At 37.1% G+C, this 18,502-nt stretch overlaps 1 protein-coding gene across 2 annotated transcripts in view; it reads right to left on the reverse strand.

Moving 5' to 3' along the window:
- The window catches only part of LOC118851980 (myosin VIIA and Rab interacting protein), a 93,345-nt gene that overhangs the window by 65,866 nt on the left and 8,977 nt on the right, over positions 1 to 18,502 (reverse strand). For both annotated transcript variants that reach the window (XM_036761591.1, XM_036761590.1), the window contains exons 2-5: positions 10,415 to 10,495; positions 8,810 to 8,907; positions 8,489 to 8,569; positions 7,530 to 7,670 (exon numbers count right to left, since the gene is read on the reverse strand). In XM_036761591.1, coding sequence (XP_036617486.1) covers positions 7,530 to 7,670; positions 8,489 to 8,569; positions 8,810 to 8,899 — 312 coding nt within the window. In that variant the 5' untranslated portion in view covers positions 8,900 to 8,907; positions 10,415 to 10,495. The remainder of the gene's footprint in view (positions 1 to 7,529; positions 7,671 to 8,488; positions 8,570 to 8,809; positions 8,908 to 10,414; positions 10,496 to 18,502) is intronic.

An 18,502-nucleotide genomic window follows, 5' to 3' on the forward strand; every position in this document is an offset into this window, starting at 1 on the left:
TAAGATAACATATATAATATATATAATTATATATATGCATTACATATTATAACATATATATTATATTACATTGTATATGTACACACATATGTGTCTATGTAGATGTGTTTGGTGTCTCAAAAATCTTAGCACAGTTAGGTTAAAACTGTACTTAGACTTTTGGGACACTTTGTATACACTATATGTACATACACACATATTGACATATATACACATATGTATTTATATGCTATAATCACAAGCATACTGTATGCAATATATAGATAGATACCGTGTGTGTGTGTGTGTGTGTGTGTGTGTGTGTGTGTGTGTGTGTGTATGTACGTGTGTCAGAGGGGGCTTGATTAGAAAATCCTTAGGGTCATTTTCTGGCTGTAATTTATTCCTATCCTATCAAGATATCAGTACAGTCTGGTAAAATTGTTAGTATTGGGGAGACAGAGAGGGACCTTCATGTTAACCCTCAAAAAGTATTAACTCCAATTCGTTTATGCAAAACTACATGTTCCAATAGAGAATTCCTCTCTCTAGGAGACTGCAAACCTGCCAGTCCCCCTGGAAAACTTAAGAAATATGGTCCTATTAAACACTATCACTAAATCATGTGTTATTTATTCCTGTACTGACGTACACAGACAGTTCACCAAAATGTAGGAAAGCACATCTTTCATGTAAAATTGTTAAGGTTATTCCTAGTTGTTAGTTGAGGGTTACTGGGTGGTTGATTAAGCCTCTGCCCTTTTTAATCCAATAAACAAGACAGTGAAGGTGGGTTTCACAGAAAGCGTTCCGAATATTTTGGGCAACATTTCTCTTTAGCATTTTGAAAATCTACTGGTTATATATGATATGAGTATATCTCAACCAGGAACAAATATCCGTGTTCAATTCACAGCTGGGCATCATTGTTAAGAGGGGAAAATATAGCTGTCGCCAGAAACCCCTGGGGAGAATATTTATATTGTGAGATGAAGAAGCTTAGTACTAGAGAAGGAATGTCATGACCTGAATAGAGAACTAACTTTGGACTACAGGAGGATCTAAGATCTGTGACACATTACTAGCAGTGTGACCCTGGACATGTCACTTAACCTCTCAGTGTCCCAGCCAACTCTAACTCTTAAATGTTGATTAAACTTTAACCTATATTGGTAGAGTTTTCTGGGAGTTTTCTATAGCAATGAAATCATAAAAGTAGGTCAACCCCTCTTAGTGCCCTGAATGGTGCCTTGCATCAAAAAACTCTCAGTATTTGTTGAATAGAAACTCATTTTTCCATCAGTTAACTGAAATGAATTTGTTGTCCAGAAGATGGCACCATAACTACATATTTTCTTTATCATTGAATAGTTTTACCCTACCTGGTAAAGCTGCGAGGAAGGATTTAGTTATTTAAACTATACAATCGTGCAGCTTGCAGTCCCTATTCTGATTACCCATCTGTGGATACCATTTATCCATTCTCTCAATCCCTGTCTCCAGAGTCTCATACTTTCTTTTTACTTCTTTTTCTCGTTAACCACCCCTTTGTTGTTGTTCAGCCACTTTCAGTCATGTCTGACTCTTTGTGACCCCATTTGGGGTTTTCTTGGCAAAGATCCTGGAGTGGTTTGCCATTTCCTTCTCCAGCTCATTTTACAGATGAGGAAACTGAGGCAAACAGGGTTAAGTGACTTGCCCAGGGTCACCCAGCTGGTAAATGTCTGAGGTCAGATTTGAACTCAGGAAGATGAGTCTTCCTGTCTCCAGACCTTAAGCTCTACTCACTGTGCCACCTTGCTGCCCCAGGATATTTATTTAAACAAAACAAAACAAAGGGAATCCTTTGAAACTATGGAAGAGAGTTAAAGCCCCCAATTTTGACTTACGGTAACTCCAAATTTACCCATGTAATAGCTACAGAAATAAAAAGCTCTCTGTGGTTAGTTGAATTTCATCTTAGTGGGCTATAGGAATAAAGCTGCAGACTCTTCCCTTAGTCAATGACTTGGATGGATATTTTAAGCTGTTCTCAGCTGGTATTTCACTAATTAGTTGAGGGGAAAAAGTGAATTTGTTCTATCCTTGATTTGAGAAGTTTCAACATAATAGGGAATAATTTCCTCTTTGAGCTCAGATCCTGAGTCAGGCTACTGGGCTTCATTGTCACATGTGATTAGCCCTAATGAGTAGCAGATGGTGTCATCAGTCTCTCTTTCCTCCTCTTATGACAAGTGACCCTGATGAATGTTTGGTAGGAAATGAGGCACCGCACAGTTAGTGTTACTAAAGAAGGTGGCTGTGTAATTTTTTTTTTTTTGGTTGTGTAATTTTAAAAAGAGTTTAGTTTTTTTCCTCCAGGTGCTGGAAATGCTTTGGAAAAATTCATCAGATAGAAGATACGGACAGTCAAACCTCACTAATTCCTTCTAATGATGGTGAAGACCAGTCTGAATCTGCAAAAAATCTGAATCACAGACCACTTTTAAAGAAATTCACTCCTTCTGTCTCATCAAAGCCCAATGCCTTTCCTCTTTTACTGTCCATGTAAATCCCAGCCATCCTTCAAGGTTCAGAAAGCCTCGTTTCTTCCATGGAGCTTTCCTTTGATGTTTCTAGCAATGTAGTTTTTCATTTTTTTTTTCTGAATTATTCTAGCACATAGAATCTGCAGCACCCAAGTTTTGCACTTTGTGTAAAATACATTGCATTGTTTGTTCTCCAATTGTTTCAAGCCTTTGAGTAGATTGTAATACATATCACTAACGGCTTATATTTATACAGTACTTTAAAAAATCGTCTCAATTGATCCTCACGACAAACGAAGGAGGTAGGCACTACAGGGATTATTATTCCCATTTTATAGATTAAGAAACTGAGGGGCAGCTAGGTGGTGCAGGGAGTAGAACACCGGCCTTGGAGTCAGGATGACCTGAGTTCAAATCCGGCTTCAGACACTTGACATAGTTACTAGCTGTGTGACCTTGGGCAAGTCGCTTAACTCCAATTGCCCTGACTACCCCCTGCAAAAAAATGTAAGAAACTGAGGTTCAGTTAGGTGAAGTGCATAGGGTTATTAAGTGTTGGAGGTGAGATTTGAACCCCCATCTTCTTGAAGTCTTTGTGCTCTCTTCCAATACCACACTGACTCTCATGGAAAGCAAGTACCATGTCTAATACTTCTTCTTTTTCCTTCACAATGCCTAATCCAATTTATGGCACAGAGTAAGCACTCTTTCATTAAACATTTCTCAACTGCATTGCTTTCAAGTCCATATAGTAATATAAATAAAGTGATTACAAAAGGGGGTCCTGTCCAAAATTTTAAAAGAAATATATAAAGATGATTTATCATTATTTGCATGTAATTGGATGCTGGTGTTTGGCAGCAATTTTTTCCTCTTACTTAGATTAAACTTTTCCACGATCAAGTCTGTACTCACCCATTGCTTTGTAAATATCTTTATCTTTTCAACAGATGTTTGATGTTAATGAAGCGACCTGCTCTCTTTTTCTAGTCTTGATATTCCTTAAAATAATGCTACCTGACATAAATCATTTTGCAATGCCCACGATGATAATGATGCATTATAACCAAACTCACTTTAATGTTACATAATTCAGTCTTCATCTATTTGTGAGATCCTGTTTTAGGCACTTGGGATACAAAAACCAGATTCCTACTCTTCTGGGGCTTACTATCTACCATGGGATGGTATGGGATTGGGGTAGGCAGGATATGATTATATAGCCAGAGGTAAGTAAATCAGCTTAAGGAAGAAGTTTTGGGGGGAAGCTATTGTCATACTATTACTTGGATAATATTATCCTGATTAAACTTCCTACCATGATTTCAACCATCATATTGTTTTTGCAGAACCAATAAACAGGGTTAGAGAGCATATTTCTGTATAGGCAGTTCTCAATTTACAATGATTCAGTGAAAATAAATTCCCATTTGCACTGCCCTGCCAATCATGCCTATGTTATTATTGCAGCAAACATTTTTAGGTGTTTAATATATTCAGAGTACCTGCTGTAGGCATAAGCATATATTGATCCTCTCTTCCGAGGGCATCCTTTGTCATAGCTGCTAATGCATGCATACTGATTTCTATAATATTGGTTACATAAAATTAATACAAATAATGCCATGAATTTGGATAATAACTCACAGTTATATAGTACCATAATTTTTATACATTTTCTTCACAATAACTCTTTGAGGTAGAGTAGCATATATATTGTTTTTAGGACAATGGAATCACATCATACATATAATATACTTGTGACAGAGACAGAGAGATAATAGAGAGACAGAGACAGAGTGAGACAGAGTTAAAGAAAGAGAGGGGAGAGAGGGAGAGAGAGAGAGAGAGAGAGAGAGAGAGAGAGAGAGAGAGAGAGAGAGAGAGGGAAAGAGAGAGGGAGAGGGAGGGAGAGAGAGAGAGGGAAAGAGAGAGGTGCAGAAGAGAGAGGGAAGGAGAGACAGAAATAGAGACAAACAGTGACAGAGAGACAGAGACAGAAGCAGAGACAGTGACAGAGACAGATACAAAGAGGTAGTGATAGAGACAGTGAGAGACAGAGAGAGATAGAGAGAAGAGACTCACAGAGAGACAGAGATAGAAGAAAAGCACACAGTGTGGAGGAGAAAAAGGGGCTCAGCATCCCATTTGATGAGCAATCGGTGACAGAGTCCAGATTAAGTGTGAAAGGAGAGACGTGAATCTGCTGTTGTTGCAGTCATTCTTAGTTTCTGCACGCTTCTCACAGCATTAACCTCTCCTCTAATGGGATGCCAATCCTCCTTCTATCTATTTCCTGGAGCTAGTATCTCCCAGGATACTTAACCCTGGCTTTAAGGTTATATATTGACTCCTCTAGCCCTAAAACCTGTGGGCTGCCCTAGCCTTGCACACCCTCCAGGGGCCAAGCTTTCAACCTAGGCATTTCCTGCCTGTCTCTAATTCTCAAAGATAGTAGAGGAAGGTGAGAGGGGGGCTGAATGAAACGAATTTTGAAGTGAGGGAATGCCCAGGGAACTTCTCCTGACTGCTCTAGGTCTTTTCAGTAAAGAAAGATGAGACCTTCTGTTGGGGCTACGGGCCAGGATGGACTGGGGTTCTACAGTATAGTGCAGTGGACAGGAAGCCCAGTGTCAGGTTCCTTCGACCTCACACCCTGGTATGACTTAGAAAATAGGAAAAAGAAAAAGTGCACAGCAAAAGAAAACTTACAAGGAAACAAAGAAAAGGTGGATGACTCTCAACACAACATATATTTATTACATGGGCTTTCTTGAAATGGAAATTTATTGCTATATATTTTGAATCCTCTCTTACATTCTGCTGTGCATGATATGTTTTTTTCTTATTTTGTATTTAAATTTCAATATTTAAGTTTATAATGTTTCATTGTCTTTTGTCTATCATGTATTTAATTTAAAAATAAAAAAACGGGAAAAAGTCCAAAGGATGTTGTAGATCCAGAAAAGTCCCATTTCCTTCTTAAGAGATGGTGCAGAGCTTGGAGTCAGGAAGCCCTGAGTTCAAATTAGCCTCAGATATTTAGTGTTTGTCCTTGGGCATGTCATTTCACCTCAGTCTCCTTAGCTCTAAAATGGGGATAATAGCAGCACCTATCTTGCAGAGTTGTCGGGAAGATCAATGAGGATAATATTTGTAAAAAGTGCTTAGAACAGGATCTGGCACATAGCAGGTTCTGTATAAATGCTTACGTCCCCTCTCGCTTCTGGAAGCCTTCATCTGTTATGCTTAGCCATGTAGCTAGACCTTGTAACAGAGAATTCTCTTCTTCAAACCTTGTGGTGGTGTCTGTGCCCCAAACCTCACGGGGATTGGCAGCAAGGTCCTGACACACAAACTTTTTCTAGGACACAACTAATACAAGGTAACACAACAGAAATACATAAGGAAAAACCATCTAGGAACACCAGATCCTTGTAAACCTACCATGACATCCTAAAGATGTCTCAACGGGCTCTTTATCTTTCCTTTCTTCTAACATGAGCAGCTATAGCTGAATAATGAGCCAGCCCCTAACACTCGGAAAGGGGACTTTCTCCTGCTACTCCTTAAGTGCTCATTATAAGCAGCTCCAAAATGGAAGAGAGGCTGATGCAATCCTCAAAACCACTGCAGAGATGCTGCCTTTGCTGACTGCATGCTCAGATGCCCTTGCTCTTTGATTGTGGTGGGGTCAGGAAGATAGCTGGAGACTGGACCAGCATCAGTGATCTGTATCTTTTCTAAAAAATATAATTTTATTGATATATTTTACTCTTTTATCACTTAAATTTCCCCCTGTATCTCTTTCCCCTCTCTCCTCCCAAAGAGCCATTCTATGTAAGAAAAAAAATTAAGGGAAAAAAGGAAGGAGAGAAAAAAAATAAGCAAAATCTATCAAGATTTTTAAAAAATCTGAAAATATATGCAATGTTCTACAACTCTGGACCTAGGAAATTTGCTTTTTATTGAGAAAAGAGGTCAGAAAGTTCAAGGTATTGCACTAGGCAGAAAATTTGAAATTAAAAATTTTAATTGATATGATTTTGAAAATTTTAGAATTTCAAATCATTTCTCCAAATAGATGGTGAAAGTCTCAGCAATTTGTAATTACTGGATCAGCTCTGAATGAACAAGCAAAGGCAGCTCAAATATCATCTCTTGTAAGAGATGGTCTCCTGGTCTCCCCCTCCTCCCCCTTCCTGCGGCCCCTTCCTTTCCCCCTACTGTTAGAGCTTCCTCTCTGAGCTTGTATGTACACAGTTATTTGCACATTTTCTCCCCCGTTAGAATGCAAGCTCCTTGAAGGCAGGATCTTTGCATCCCCAGGGCTCAGCACAGTGCCTTGTCAGCATATAATAAAAGCTTTGTTGACTGACCGATTATCAGGCTTTAGGCTGCAAAAGAGATAATCTGCTCACACTCTTAGCCAATTCAAGTGTCTTCTTCCTGCTATAATATATAGTACTCAAGATGTTCTGCATCCCAAGGCCTCCAGAAAGCTGTCGGTACTTTGTGTGTCAGAATCCACTCCAAATTTTAGTTCAAAGCTCCACCAATGCATGTACCTTTCCTGGTCTTAGTTACACCGCTAGGTGGTGTGATGGGTAGAAAGCTGGACTTGGCATCAGGAAGCCCTTATTTCAAATCCTGGCTCAGACATTTACTAGCTGTATAGCCCTAGGTGAGTCAAGCCTCAGTTTCTCCTCTGTAAACTGGGGATAATAATAGCGCCTAGCTCTCAGGGCTAATTAGATAATATTTGTAAAATGCTATATACGTGCTATTGCTGTTGCTATTTCCAAGCAATGGCATTTAATGAAATACCATTCTAATAAAAGTTATAAATTTGTACATTTTCCCCTCAGAAATCTGTAGATCACCCTCTCACCAATATATATACAACCTCAGTGGGAAATTTGATAAGATGTGTGGAGGGCATGGTAACATATGCCAGTCATATGCTTTTGCTTTCTAGGTGGCAGAAGCCAACCTCCATCATGACTTCCATTGCTTACTTACCAAGAGTGTGCAGGATGCCTGCTGGTCCCCTGGAAATGCTGCCATCCTCTGATTGGTCACCTTCTGAGTGCTGCTGCTGGGCTGCGGCCAATCAGAGTCCTTCTCGGTCTGTTCCCCTTTGCCTTTTTGCTTCCTTATGATCTGCAATGGTGGCGACAAAAGGTGACCGGTTACTGGAAGGAGTCCTTTTTTCCCTTTGAAAGCCTAGGTGTTGATTGCAGTAATTAAATATACTTTGGGCATTTGCTCAATCACATAGTAGTACTGGCTAGGCTTCTAGATTCTCAAGTAGCACTACCCCCCCAAGTGTACACACACACACACACACACACACACACACACACACACACACACACACACGATAGTGTCTTTGGGTTCAATTTTATGGAAGAGAGTGTGGTAGAGTAGAAAGAATACTGAACATAGAGTTACTGGATCTGAGTGTGAATCCTGGTTTTGCTACCTCTGTGACTTCTCTGGGCCTCAGTTTCCTTACTTGTGAAATGAAGGGGCCTTGACTATGTGAGATGACTTCTAAGGTCCCTTTCAATTTTAGATACATGATCCCCAAGGAAAGGTTAAATGAGGTTCTTCATGGAGAGTTTAGACAGGAATTTTACTGAAGGTCTACATAATACAAGGTGAATTCCATTCCAATTTGGAGGCCCATTTGGGAACTGATTCTACCCTTTGAGTCAGGGTGGTAGCAGGTGTGACTGGGAGATCCAGTGAAAAGGGCAGAGATTGTGCAGGGACCATAGGCAGAAACAAAGGAAGGTGATGCTATGCTCTATAGCCAGTTTCGATACATTTTCTGTGAAGATAGACCATGGGGAAGGTGAGGAAGAGAGAAAGGTTAACAAATTTCTTAGAAGTTCTTCTTACTTATCAGATGCTTTGGATGGGGGTGGGGGGCACAGTTGGCTTAACGACACTGTACTAGAAATATAGCAACATACCTTCTGCACTATGGTGGTGGCAAGCTCTTCTATCAACTCCTCTTTGTGTTCACGTAGATAACTAGCTTCATTCTGCTTGTCCTAAAAGAAAACAGACATTTACCCACGCTGTAGTTCGTAGACATATAGACTGTATCACAAAATAGTGCACACAAGGAATTTGCAATTGTGACAGACTGGATTAAAAATGGCATTTGCTGCCAACAGAGGGGCTGGTTTTCTTAAGGTAAGGGAAGCCTACATCCTAGATGATGCCACTGAGGGACATACTTTATTACTGGACCAATGATACAGTGTGATCCTATGTCAGAGTGCATTTACCAGACTGTCACCAGATGCTTCTGCCTTGGAAATTGCCTCTTCCACAGCCTCTTCAGCAACACGCAAGGCCACAGCCAGGGTGTCCATCATGCTATGTCCTGGTCAGGAAATAAAAATGTTACCAGATGGCATATGATATTTCTTGAGTGGAAATGACAGTTTCAATCATCCATTATTCTTTACTACTTTCCTCAGATGAGCATTAGAATATACTCCTATGGATAATGATGATGGAGATTAGCAATTGGCAATGAAGAAGGTAGGAAGGCAATGGAGATAAGTTGGAGGCTCTGAGTCAAAAATCTGTGTCTGTTCCTTAGTACCAGAGTGACTTGGGCAAGTTGCTTATTCCCTGTGGGTCTCAGTTCCTTCATCCACAAAACAAGGATTGGACTAGATCAGTGGTGTCAAACTCAAATAGAAACAGATCCCTGTGGCTACATATTGACTGAGAACACTACAAGTTACCTATGTTGTATTGTATTTTTATTTATTTTGTTAAACATTTCCCAATGACATTTTCATCTGGTTTAGGAAACACTTGGGAGTTTTGGGCTACTTGAGGTCTAGTATCACTCCCGCCCCTGGACTTGATCTGTCTCTAGGGTCCCTCCCAGCTCTAAATCTATGATCCTGTGAATCACAGAGTACTAGACTCTGGATATGGTAAAAGAAGACATAAGAAAACTAACCCATTTGCAAATGGACTGGTCCATAAATAAACTGGGAGACAGAATCTTCACAAGTACAGAGAAAAGCTTAATTTGATTTGGATAAAATAACCAACAGAGAAGTTAATTTTTAAAAACTCCAAACAAATATTTTTTCTTTGTTCAAAAGCAGCTCATTAAAAATATAATTAAAAACATCACATATTATATTGTTAATAACAATTAACAAACTGATGCTTATATAGAACGTAAGATTTTTAAACACACTTTATAAAAAATATAATCTCATTTGACCCTGACAACCATACTGCAAAGTAGGTCTTCTTATTAAATCCACTATACCGATGAGGAACCAAGTTCAGAAAGGATAAGTAACTTGACCAGGATCACACACTAGTGAGTGTTGGAGGCAGAATTCAGACCTAGGTCTTCCTAACTTCGAGGCCAGTCCTCTCAGTATGATTTTCAGAAGGCGATGTCTATAGGCTTGATGGTGGGCATGAACACTCTATTCAAATATTTATGGATTTTCATAAAGAAGAAGATTTACTCCTCTTGGCCCCAGAGGGCAGACCCTAGACCAATGAGTACAAGTTAGAGGGAGGAAGCTCTGGCCTCTATTTAAAGAACTTTGATCTGGTTAGGGATATTTTTTTCTACAGTATTCCTGATAAATGGTCATCCAGCTTCTGTTTGAAGACTTCAAGGCACAGGGAACTTGTTACCTTTCCAAAGCAATCTTTTCTACTTTCAGATAACTATAATTATTAGGAAATTTCCCCTTATAGCTAGTTAGAAATTTGCCTCTTTGCAATTTCTATACACCACTCCAAGCTGCCTTTTTGGGCTAAGCAAAACAAGTCAAATCAGTCTTTTATTCAGAAGTTTAAGTTGTAATAGTAGCTTAAGTTGTGTTTTTTTAAAAGAATGTTACCTTCAGATTGCCTGTAGAATGTCGAATCACTGCCACTAATGCTTCCTTCATTCTCCAGGCTTGGCTCCAAAAAGCTTCCTTCTACAACAAAAAAGAGAAAGAAAAAGGGGCTCAAGAAACATCATTAATATAGATCATCACTGAAGTGGAACTTCAACTTTTTGTAGTGGGAACCCTTCATTAATTAATTAATCAATCAATCCATTCATTCATTTATTTAGTCATTCATTCATTTATTTATCTATTTGCATATGCATCTATCTACTTCTACTCTCTACTATCTACTTACCAATATACCTTTACAATTCCTAATATGAAACCCTTCCTTATATCAAAGAAAGATAGTTAAGGAAAACCAAGAAAACCATTATATCTGACATTATATGGAACACACCATCCTGTATTCCCTCCTCTCCCCCCACCATCCTTATCAAGAGGAAGGAAATATATTTCATCATCTCTATAAGACTACTACTACTACTACCACTACTACTACTACTACCACTACTCCTCCTCCTCCTCCTCCTCCTCCTACTACTACTACTCCTACTCCTGAATCATATTTAAACAGCACTTCAAGGTTTGCAGAGCATTTTTAACATAAATAATCTTATTTGATCCTCTCAACAACCCTGTGAACTAGATGCTATTATTTTCCCTATTTTACAAATGGGTAAATTGAGGATGAGAGAGATTAAATGAGTTGCCCAGAGTCACACAGTGAGGTTCTTTGTCAGGATCTGAGCCCAGGTGTTCTGCAACTCTATTTACTAAATCATGCATTTTCTCAAGATGGTTCATTGAAATTAACCTGCTTTTGTGTTGTTTTCATTTAGATTATCATATTTGTCTAATTTTCCTCCTATGTCTCTGCCGCAATAAATACAGATATGCCCATGCCTATTTCAATCAGTAATACTTGTTTCTTACAGTTTTTCTTACAGTCTTCCATCATATTAATACATCACAATTTGTTCAGCTATTTCACAATCAATGGACAAATTTTAAAATTTAGATGAAACAGCTCTGATAAATGTTTTTTATCATACAAATGCCATTCTGTTTTTAATTATTGGCTGCCACAAAAAACATTATGATGAATATTTTGATATATGAAGGAACTTCTCTTTTTGCCTTTCATGAGGATATGCCCAGTAGTGGGATCACTGGATCAAAGGGAATGAAGAGTTTAGTGACTTCTCATATAATTATAAATTGTAGTTCAGGAAGACTGACAACTCCACCAACAGTGTAACAATGTACCCGTCTTCCTACAACCACTGTGACACTGACTATTTCCTGAAGGCAGGGGATATTTTTCATTTTGCCATTGTATCTCTAGCACTTAGAATTAGTTATTTTATTAGTTATTTAATATTAGTTATTTAATAAATCCTTTAGGGCTGGATTAGAATTTGATGGGTATGAGGCAAAACCTCAGAGGAGTTTTCACTTGAATTTCTCTTATTATTAATGGTTTGGAATGTTTTCCACTTGGTTATTAATAGTTTGCATTTCCTCTTCTAAAATGGTTTGTTCATAATAGTGTGATCACATAAAGATGTTGAGATGTTCATAGCCTTGTATATTGGTATTACTAACCAGTATATCTTGATATCAGACATTTATCAGAGCTATTTCACGCGAATTTTTAAACCAATATGACAAGCTTATCTTCTAATCCCAGATGCCATGATTTTAACAGCTTTAAAATTCTATGTACAGACGTTGCCAATTTTATCTTTTATAATCACTTTTCTCTTCCATATAACAAGTGCTTTATTTCTTTTACTTCTAAAGACGTTGTTGTGGTTCAGTTGTTTCAGTTGTGTCTGACTCTTTGTGACTCTACTTGGAGTTTTCTTGGCAAAGATACTGGAGTAGTTTGCTATTTCCTTCTCCAGCTTATTTTACAGATGAGGAACTAAGGCAAACAGGGTTAAGTGACTTGCCCAGGGTCACACAGGTAGTAAATATCTGAGGCCAGATTGGAACTCATGAAGATGAATCTTTCTGACTCCAGGCCCAGCACTCTATCCACTGTGCCACCTAGCTGCCCTACACTTCTTTTTTTTTTAAATTTTTTTTTAATTTTTAGTTTACAACACTTGGTTCTACATAATTTTGAGTTCCAGATTTTCTCCCCTCCTTCCCCCCCTCCCCAAAACGGCATGGAATCCCATATAACTTCCATATATAACTTCACATTGAATTAATTTACACACTAGTCAAGTTATGGAGAAGAATTGTGATCAATGAAATGAATCATGAGAAAGAAGGAAAAGGACCAAAAAAAAAAACCGACCCAGAAACAAAAGAGAGAAAAAGAAAAGAAAAGTGGGGGAGGGAAGGCTAGCATGAAGTGTGCCTCAATCTGCATTCATACTTCATAGTTCTTTCTCTGGATGTAGATAGCATTCTCCATCGTGAGTCCTTTGGAGTTGTTTTTGTACCTTGTGTTGTTGAGAAGAGCGAAGTCTGTTAGGGTTGGTCCTCACAGAATCTGTATATCTGTGGTTGTGTATAATGTTCTCCTGGCTCTGCTCTGCTCACTCAGCATTATGTCGTGTAGGTTTTTTCCAGGTTGTTACGAAGTCCGTATCATCCCCATTTCTTACAGCACAATAGTATTCCATTACCTTCCTATACCACAGCTTGTTCAGCCATTCCCCAATTGATGGGCATCCCTTTGATTTCCAATTCTTAGCTACCCCAAAAAGAGCCGCTACAAATATTTTTGTACATATGGGTCCTTTTCCTGCTTGTGTGATCTCTTTGGGATACAACCCTAGAAGTGGTATTGCTGGGTCAAAGGGTATGAACATTTTTATAGCCCTTTGGGCATAGCTCCAAATTGATCTCCAAAATGGCTGGATCAGTTCACAACTCCACCAGCAATGTAACAATGTTCCAATTTTCCTACTTCCTCTCCAGCATTTACCATTTTCCTGTTTTGTTATTTTAGCCAATCTGACAGGAGAGATGTGGTATCTAAGAGTTGTTTTGATTTGCATTTCTCTAATCAGTAGTGATTTTGAGCATTTTTTCATATGTCTATAGATATCTTTAATTTCTTTCTCTGAAAACTGCCTGTTCATATCCTTTGACCATTTCTCAATTGGGGAATGGCTTGTATTCTTATATATTTGGCTCAGTTCCCTGTATATTTTAGAAATGAGGCCTTTATCAGAGATACTACTTGCAAAGATTTTCTCCCAATTTTCTGCTTCCCTCCTAATTTTTGTTGCATTGGCTTTTTTTGTACAAAAACCTTTCAATTTAATATAATCAAAATTATCCATTTTGTATTTTGTAATGATCTCTATCTCTTGTTGGGTCATGAATTCTTTTCTTTTCCATAAATCTGATAAGTAAACTATTCCTTGCTCTCCCAAATTACTTATAGTATCAGCCTTTACTCCTAAATCATGAACTCATTTTGACTTTATTTTGGTATATGGTATAAGATATTGGTCTATGCCCAGTTTCTGCCCTACCATTTTCTAATTCTACACTTCTAAAGATGAGACTTCCTATAATTAGGTCATCTACCCATTTGGAGGTTATTGGTATATAGTGTATAAAACATTAGTTTTAACTATAATATTTCCCAATAAATATGGAGGTAGGACAAGGATACCTCTTTTCCTCACTATTATTTGTCATAGCTCTAGAGAAATCAAAGATACAAACACCAAGAAAGAAGAGACAAAAATATCCCTATTTATAAATGATGTGATGATGTACTTAGAAAATCCTAGTAAATCAGTGAAAAGTATATAAGACATTAGTCTAGATCTATTTTCTGCCTACTGCTTTCTAATAATATTAATATTAATAATAATGATAATAATATTATCAGATAAGGAGCTTGTAGTATTGGGTTACTATGTTCCATTATTTCTGGTCCTTGTTTATTTAATCTGCTCCAGTGATTTAATTTTCTATTTTTTAAAACCAGCATCAAATAGTTTTGTTGCTTATCATTTTATAAAATAGTTTGAGATTTGGTAATGCTAGGCATCCTTCATTCTTTTTTCATTTCACTATTTTCATTAAGGTAGTAGGCCTTTTGTTCCTCCAAATGAATTTTGTTAAATTGTCATTCTATTAAAAAAAACCCCATAGTTTTATGGGTACAGCACTAAATCTACATATTAACTTAGATACTGTCATCATTTTTTACTGTACTGATGCTGTCCTATTATAATTGATGAATGTCTCCAATTTGATATAGAAATAGAAATCTGTAATCATATTGATATATGTTTTATGTGCCTTGGTATATTAATAAACAAATACTTTAGGCATTTTGCAGTTATTCCAATGGAATATCTTTTCTTATTTTTTCTGGGTTTGATTTACATTATAAAAGATTTTAAAAACTGAATCTTATTAAATCTATTAATCATCTTGATGAACTTTTTCCTTGATTCCCTGGGGTTTTCTAAGTACACCATCACATCATCTTCGAGTAGGAATAATTTTCTCTTTTCTTTCTTGGTGGTTATATCTTTAATTTCTCTAGAGCTAAGACAAATAATACCAAGGAAAAGAGGCATCCTTGCTTTATATCCATATTTATTGGGAAATCTTACAGTGTTCCTCTATTGCCAATAATTTTAGCTCCTCCCTAGGGGCAGCTGATAGTGCAGTGGACAGAGCAGTGGGTCTGGTATCAAGACCTGGGTTCAAATCCAGCCTAAGTGTTTACTAGCTCTGTGACCATGGGCAAGTCTTTTAAACTCAAATTTGCCTTAATTTCCTCAACTGTAAAATGGAGATAACAATAGCAGCTACTTCACAAAGTTGTTGTGAGGATAAAATGAGGTATTTGTGAAAAGTACTTAGCAGAGTGCCTAACACATAGTAGGAGCTATATACATACTCGTTCCTTTCCCTTCTCTCCCTGGATATCAATCTATACCTCTGTGTCTCTGTCTCTGTCTGTCTTGGTCTCTCTCAGCACACAAGCATTTCTGCAGCCAAGCCCAGTTCTCTATCTCCTGTATTAGGCTGCTAATTAGCACTCAGTCACTACTTAGTCTCTCTAGCTTTATCTTTTGCTTATATTCCTTTCAAATATGTGTGTTTATGTATATATATATATGTATATATATATATAAACCAAGAGCTCATGCTTTATACTATATATTATATATAGTATATGCTTACATATTTATGTATAAAATCCAAGAGCTAGTGTTTTTCAATAAACATTGCAAATAGTTATACTTTTTGGTCATGTTAAAGAAGAGCACATCTGTGGCTATAGTTTTTAGAAAAATGAGTATTACATATTATTGAATTAACTTTCTTTTCCTGTTAATACAATCATAAGGTTTCAGTTTTTAGACGGCTAATCATGCTAGTTGTTTTCCTAATATGAATCATCCTTATAATCCTGGAGTACCTACAACTTGGTCATATGGAGTAATTTTTAAAAATATATTTCTTTGCTAAAATTTTATTGAAAAATTTTCGTTGTTATTTGTCAGCGAAAGGTGCCTGTAAGTTCTCTTCCTCTGCTTTATCCCTCGCTCATGTTTGTTTCTTAAAAGGAGTTTATAGAATATTCTTTCTCAATTTTTAAAAATAATTTCTGTTGCATGGGTATTAATTGCTCTTTAATTTGAGGGTACTCACAAATTCATGTGGTCTGGAATTACTATCCTGTCCCTGCCCTCAATATTGAATTTATCACTTGTTCTAATTATGTTTGTGAGACTGAGTTTTTAAAGATAACTCTTTTTCTGTTTTAGTACCTTTCTAGAGCCTATGTGGTACAGTGAGTACGTTGTTGGATCTGGCATCAGAAAGACTCAAGTGTGAATCTTTCCTGAGACACTAGCTAGGTGACTTTGGATAAGTCACTTAACCTCTCTCAGCCTCAGTTTCCTTCTCTGTTAAATGAGAATGATAATAGTAGCACCTACCTCACAGGGATATTATGAGGATATAGTGAGATAACACATATAAAGTGCTTTTCAAACCTTAAAGTAAGACATAAATGCCTATAGATAGCTTTAATTTCTTCCTCTGAAAACTACCTGTTCATATCCTTTGACCATTTCTCAATTGGGGAATGACTTGTATTCCTATATATTTGGCTCAGTTCCCTGTATATTTTAGAAATGAGGCCTTTATCAGAGATACTAGTTGCAAAGATTTTCTCCCAATTTTCTGCTTCCCTCCTAATTTTTGTTGCATTGGCTTTTTTTGTACAAAAACATTTCAATTTAACATAATCAAAATTATCCATTTTGCATTTTGCAATACTCTCTATCTCTTTTTGGGTCATGAATTCTTTTCTTTTCCATAAATCTGATAAGTAAACTATTCCTTGCTCTCCCAAATTACTTATAGTATCAGCCTTTACTCCTAGATCATGAACCCATTTTGACTTTATTCTGGTATATGGTGTAAGATATTGGTCTATGCCCAGTTTCTGCCCTACCCTTTTCCAATTTTCCCAGCAGTTTTTGTGAAATAGTGAATTCTTGGCCCAGAAGCTGGCCTCTTTGGGTTTATCAAAGAGTAGATTGCTATAGTTGTTGACTTCTCCATCTTGTGTCCCTATCCTTTTCCACTGATTCACACCCCTGTTTCTTAGCCAGTACCAGGTAGTTTTGATGACTGCTGCTTTGTAGTACAGTTTAATATCTGGTATGGCTAGGCCACGTTCTCTAGCATTTCTTTTCATTAATACCCTAGATATTCTAGACCTCTTGTTTTTCCAGATGAATTTTGTTATTATTTTGTCCAGCTCAGTAAAATAGTTTTTTGGTAGTTCGATTGGTATGGCACTGAATAGATAGATTAATTTAGGTAAAATTGTCATTTTTATTATATTAGCTCGGCCTAACCATGAGCAACTGATATTTTTCCATTTATTTAGATCTGACTTTATTCGCGTGAAAAGTGTGTCATAGTTATGTTCATAATTATTCTCCACAACTTGACTAGTGTATAAATTAATTCAATGCAAAGTTATACATGGTAGTTATATGAGCTTCCATGCTGTCTTGGGGAGGGAGGGGGGAGGGAGGGGAAAAATCTGGAACTCAAAATTATGTAGAATCGTGTGCGGTAAACTAAAAATAAAAAAATATTAAAAAAGTAAGACATAAATGCTAGCAATGATTATTTTTTATGTTTCTGTATTCATCCATTTCCTTTAAATTTTCAGTTATGCTAGTTAATTATTTCTGATAATTCTTATTTCTTCATTGTTGTTTTGAATTTACCTTGATCGTTTTTATGCTTGTAATCCAATTTTATCTCTCTTATTAGTCAGTTTATTTAATTTTTTTTTTGGAGGGGGGAAGGCAGGGCAATTGGGGTTTAGTGACTTGCCCAAAGTCACACAGCTAGTATGTGTGTCAAGTGTCTGAGGCTGGATTTGAACTCAGATTCTCCTGATTCCAGGGCTGGTGCTCTACTCACTGTGCCAACTAGCTGCCCCTTATTTAATCTTTTATGTTTTTTAGTTTAAAGAAAACTTGTTATATTTTAAATTTTTAATAATTTTAAAAATTTGATCTATTTCTCCCGCAACTTTTATAATGTCTCTTTTTGTATTTGATTTTTAAAATCCTAGTTTTAAAAAATTGTGTGCTCCTTTCATGTTTTGCAAATATTTATTTTCAGAGCTTTAATTTCTCCTTTGAAGATTGTGCTAGCCCACATCTCCAAAATGTTGACATGCGGTTTCATTATTTTCGCTCCTTAACACATTTGTTGTTTTTATGATTTGTTCTCTAGCCCGCTCATTATTCAGGATGTCATTCCTTCTATACCTTGTAAACTTGGAGACTTCCCTAGAGCACTGAGAAGATAAGTGACTAACACTTATTACATTGCCAGTGTGTGTTTGAGGTAGAACTTGAGCCCGGGTCTTCCTGAGTCCAAACCTAGCCCTTCATCCATTGGACCATGCTGCATCTCATGTCCTCACTTATGTCTTTATCTTTTGCTTATGTTCCCTGTACTAATTGCCATTTTTCATTGTGTTTTGGTCTGGAAAGGAGAGATGTGATTAGTATTTCTGCATTTTTAATCTATTCTTTGTGCCCTGGCATAAGTAAT

This window comes from Trichosurus vulpecula, chromosome 5 (assembly GCF_011100635.1).
Source record: "Trichosurus vulpecula isolate mTriVul1 chromosome 5, mTriVul1.pri, whole genome shotgun sequence".
In the NCBI taxonomy this organism is placed as follows: Eukaryota; Metazoa; Chordata; class Mammalia; order Diprotodontia; family Phalangeridae; genus Trichosurus; species Trichosurus vulpecula.